At 48.9% G+C, this 5,221-nt stretch overlaps 1 protein-coding gene across 1 annotated transcript in view; it reads right to left on the reverse strand.

Annotated features, from left to right (window-relative positions):
- LOC119268572 overlaps positions 1–3,629 on the reverse strand; it is a 23,218-nt gene extending 19,589 nt beyond the window's left edge. The window contains exon 1 of the mRNA XM_037550229.1: positions 3,179–3,629. Within this exon, the coding sequence (XP_037406126.1) occupies positions 3,179–3,356 (178 nt within the window). The 5' untranslated portion in view covers positions 3,357–3,629. The remainder of the gene's footprint in view (positions 1–3,178) is intronic.
- Positions 3,630–5,221: the final 1,592 nt, after the last annotated feature.

Genomic DNA, 5,221 nt, shown 5'->3' on the forward strand with positions numbered 1-5,221 from the left:
CCCCTTAAGAATGCAAGTCACATCTTCATCCACATATTGTTTGCATCACCCTCTTCTCCCAGTCCCAAGGGCCCTCCTTAAGAACCCTCTCCTTGAAAGCCTTAGTTGTCTCCCCCTTGAGTTTCCACCACTTCGTTCTAGCAATTTTGGCACGCTTATCCCACTAGAACGAATCCGAAACCAAAAGTCAACCACCCAGAAGCTTATGTTGAGGGACAACACTCTCCAGGCATCACCTTACAATCTATGAAAGCACTCATGTCTTCTCCTCTTGAGAGGACAAAATCAATCTGGCTAGAGTGTTGACCACTACTAAAAGTCACTAGATAGGATTCCCTCTTTTAAAGAGGTGTTAGCTACGATCATGTCGTAGGCTAGAGCGAAGTCCTTCCTGTGTTAGATGTACCCACATGGCCATTGAGATCTCCTCCTATGAAGAGCTTCTTGTCAATAGGTATACTCCTAACCATGTCCTCCAAGCCTTCCCAAAACTCCCTCTTGGTGCTCTCATTGTGGCCTACTTGCGGGGGATACGCTTTGATAACATTGAGAACCTAAGTCCCCAACTACCAGCTTGACCAGGATAATCCGGTCCCCTTGCCTCTTGACGTTTACCACTCCATACTTGAGGCTCTTGTTGATCAAGATGTCTACTACATTTTTGTTTGCAGTTGTCCTGTGTACCACAACTTGAAGCCGGTATCCTCCACCTCCTTTGCCTTTTGTCCCCTTTGTTTCTGTTGTAGTTGTCCCATGTACCACAGCTTGAAGCCGGTATCCTCCATCTCCATCACCTTTTGTCCCCTTCATTTGATTTTTGTCCCCCATGAAACAGACCTACATTAAGCCTCGTTCCAAAATAAAACCGAGCCAAGTTCATCTAAATTCTGCTCCACACACAAGATATGGAAAGAACAAAAACTATTAAAGGGACAAAACCACATTGCTTTGATCATTTGCAAATTCAAATTGAAGAATCCAACTTTTTAGGACTGTCGTCGTTGAAGAAGATCCAAGATGTTGTTGACCCATTTTTTATACCACATATCCTCTTATCTTCAATTGCTAATAAAACACAGACTTAGATAGTTAGGCCCTAAATCCAGTTCAATAGAACTTGGAAAAGACGAAGGAACTTACGATCCAAAACCAACCTAGGTTTTGGGTCCTCCATGGCATTTGATCGAAGGCTTTGCTTTTTATCTTTTCCTTCCCTTACCCTAAAGGGTCAACTACGATCTCCCCATCAAGGTAGGCTGTGCTTGGCTTTTCAAAAGCCCTTAATTGTTTCTCTTTGGGGGCATTATAGCTATTGACAGACTTCTACGTTTGGATGCAACAGCAAAATCTTGCTTGAATTAGTAAGCATCCCTTAACTAACTATATTCTACATTTCAGCATAGCATAGTTCAACAACCGCAGGCTAGTCCCAAGTTCAAAATATTATTTCTTCCACCGTCAAACACAAAACGGAACATAGCCTTACGACAAGAAAAAAAAAATCCAAATTATTCCATCCATGTGCTACTGCTCCTCTCATCAAAACCAGAAGGTTAATGCTGACGTACTCGGAAATATAAAAACACCACTAAAAATAGCACAAAATGAAAACGAGCAAATAACGTACAACCCCATCCTAAACAAGAGGCCTAATAAACGCAAAAAAGAAAAGGGAAACGCTTGTACCCGGCGCACCGGCCCAAAATTCGGCCGGTCGACTCGCTCACACCGCGCGTAGCGCTAACGCAGGAAGGGACACGTCATCCCCACGAGGGCCCCGCACACCGCCCTGCTACCTTATCTCTTCAGCACGACTGCTGGCCACACACCGCCCTGCTTTCTTATCCCTTTTCTTCCTCCTGCCCACGCCGCTGCTCCTGCCTCCCTCTCCTTCTTCCACCTCCCCTCCCCATTGACGCTGCCTACCTCTCCCTCTCCTTCCGCCTCCTTCGCCATGGGCGCTCCCCACCTCTCCCCTCCTTCCACCTGAAGCCGTGCTAGCTGCGGGACCCCGAGCGCCGTGCTGCGACGGGCATCGGGGGGTGCTGGACCTCCGGTGGCCGAGCTGCGACGGACTTCTCTAGCGTCGAGTGCTGGAACCAGCGATATCCGATGCTACTACCGGCTTTGTCGGGTGCTGGAACCAGCTTCATTTTTTGTTGGAACTTGCTTATTTTTCTGCTACAACCATGTTTTGTTTTTGCTGGAACTGGCCCATGCTTTTGCTACCACCCCCCGCCCAAATTTTTGCTACTAGGTGATTTTTGCTGCAACCGATGAACCATTTTGCTACAACCGTTTTGATTTTTTGTTACTACCGATGTTTGTCGATTTTTTGCTACATACATCTTCTGTTTTTTCCAGTCTTTTTTGCTACAACCATATTTTGATTTTGCTGGAACTAAAGACATTTTTTGCTGCATCCACCCACGGCGGTGTTGCTCAACGGCGGCGATAGTTTTTTTTTTCTACAACCGTCTCGGATTTTTGCTACTACCGGAGATGCCATTTGCTACCACCGGAGTTTTTGCTACTACCAGAGTCTTCATGGAAACATCAAGAGTTTTTGCTACCACCCTTTGTTTTTGCTGGAACCATCCTAAAATTTTGCTACCACCGTATTTTGATTTTGCTGGAACCGGCATTTTTCACTTCGGTGTCGGCGATGAAGGCGGGTGGTGTTTTGGTTCGCCGGCGGCGGCGAGGCTGCGAGCGCCGGCGACGAGCAGGGGCAGCGGTGGTCCAAGCGAGAGAAGCGCATGCCAGAGTGCGGGATCCCGCGAGCGGCGGTGGCGTCTGCTTTTTGTGTCTCCTCTTTTTTCCCATGGGGAGGATGACGATAGGAGATGTGGGGCAGATCTGACGGTTACGCATGTCCAGATCGAGTGGCTCTGGTTGGACCGGCCGAAACGTTCCGCCGATGCGCCGGCGCAGAGTACTGCCCAAAAGAAAAACTCTACAGAGCAACAAATCTTCGTAACAGCCCGGGACTGGGGACTCCATCCGCACAGTACCAAATCAGCATAAATCCCTGAGGTGGAATGAAACGGGCACGTTTGTTCCAATCCATTGGCCACAAACACAGCCCAAAGGCTAACCAACGCAGCCAAAACTTGAGCAAAGACCTTAAGCGGTGCAGGGAAAGAGGGGGAGCGAGGTGCTGCAGAGTAGATGTGACCTTGGGAGAGGAGGCGGCTGACCGCCTCGTCAGGGTCCATGCCGCAGTCGCGCAGCGCCGCGTAGATCTCTGAGTCGGAGCGGCTCACGATCTCCTTGAGCCCCTGCACCAGCTTCCTCGCGGACGCAGGCACCGGTCCCGCCGCTGGCCCCCTCCCTCCCCCACCTCCGCCGCTCATCCTCGCCGCCGGGAACCGCCGCCAAAACAGCTCCTCCTCCGCTTCCGCCTCCGCTGTGTGTGTTAGAGAGCCGGGCTCGTAGTAGCAGCAGCAGCAGCAGCAGCGCCTCCCCCGCTTCCGCTGGGTCTCGGTTCTCAGCTCACGCGCGGTTAACGGCGGCCAAATTCCAAAACCCTCCCTCCGCGCTTCCCCCTCGCCTACCTTTATATAGCTCGATGCGATGCGGAGGAAGAAATGGGGTTAAAATCTAATTTCCCACTTCTGCCCGCGCCTAACCTCTGCTCCCTCCTCCCTAATCTCTATCCGTCGCCGCGTACACCTGTCGCGGAGATGTGGATGATGGGAGGTGCGAATGAATATCTAAAGCTGACAGGCCGGGACACATCTCGAGGGGGCCCGCGTGCAGCCTCTGCGTCTAGGAGGGCGCGTCACGGTGTTACGTGGCTATGGTGTGCACGCCCCCGAGGCTAGCATGTTGGGCAACATTGTCGGTGTCCCTACGTGTCGCCCAACCGTGTGACTAGCGTGGATGCAGGGTTATCCCTGAGCAGATGATGATCGGGCCGCATTGTCAGTGTCAGATAGGCGTACGAAACTGACGGAACATTTGGGCTCTTTTCGGGTACGAGACGGGGGCAGTCAGTAAAGATTCCTCCCCTTTCGTTTTTGGGGCATTTTTACGAGAAAGAATTTTGCAGGACAGTAAGCGTAGATCTGCACGCCCCCGTAGTGGAAGTTAGTTGGGTTCCTTTCCAAATTTGGTTAGATTCCTTCTCCCTCATTTGGGCAGGCTATTTCCATGTTTTCCCTGGGAAAAAAAAGGTTCTTCGTACTGGCTGCCTTCTGATCGCAGCAACTTTTGAAATTCTGTGCACAGGGAAAGATACTGTTAGAAATTTTGCGTTGATCTTTTGTGTGGTGCAATTTGATGGGAGCTATATCTACAATAGTCTCGGGCATGTCTTGCCAACAAAAATTAAATAGTTACATGTCTCTAAGGGCATGTACAATGATGACGACATATGGATACATATGTCCCATGAGAAAAAGTAGCTTAAAGCAATTACATTGATTTTTTTCCCCAACCAAGCTACTATTACTGGACCTCATCAAGAAATAGAAAGTAGAAACTTTAATACATATGCATCTCTATTCCTCACTTCAACTTTTTCAGATTTTTACATCGGACCACACTTTTTCTTTCCAAACACCTGCATCTTGTAGAGGATCTCGCTTCTCTATCCGAACCTTCTTTTCATAACATCCGATCCTACATGGCACATGGGGCATCACCATGAGGATATGCATTGGCCATGCTCTAAAGCCAAGGCGGGTACTTTGGTCTTGTCATTACTTTCCATGAGACCCAAAGCTAATTTGCGCTCTTCTTGCTTACACCCCCACCGAAATTTTTGAATAATCACTAGTGCAGCAACGTGCTATACAAACGATTTTTAACCCCCTTCTCGTGACAGAGTTTTAAACCATCGCCTTGCTTGTGTGTGTGATGAGGAGGGTCCATCCAAGATGACCCAGAAACTGACGACGCTAGGTCCTTCGGTCACACGCGCGAGGCAAAAAAAGCTCATGTGCGATCGGGGGAGCCATCGCAGACAATTATACAGGCACAACCGCTTCTGCTCATATGTACATTCTACACAATGAATCCGAGACAAACATTTGTGTTCGTATATACATCCCACACAGTGAATCTCGGACAAATGTTTCCGTTCGTATGTACATCCCACACAAAGAATCCCAAACAAACGTTTTCGTTCGTATGTACATCACACACAATTTTCCGCATCACATCGTTTGTGATAGCATTGCCATTGCAGACTACATTTATAATTTTGTCATTTTGT

The sequence above is a fragment of the Triticum dicoccoides genome, chromosome 3A (genome assembly GCF_002162155.2).
Source record: "Triticum dicoccoides isolate Atlit2015 ecotype Zavitan chromosome 3A, WEW_v2.0, whole genome shotgun sequence".
In the NCBI taxonomy this organism is placed as follows: domain Eukaryota; kingdom Viridiplantae; phylum Streptophyta; class Magnoliopsida; order Poales; family Poaceae; genus Triticum; species Triticum dicoccoides.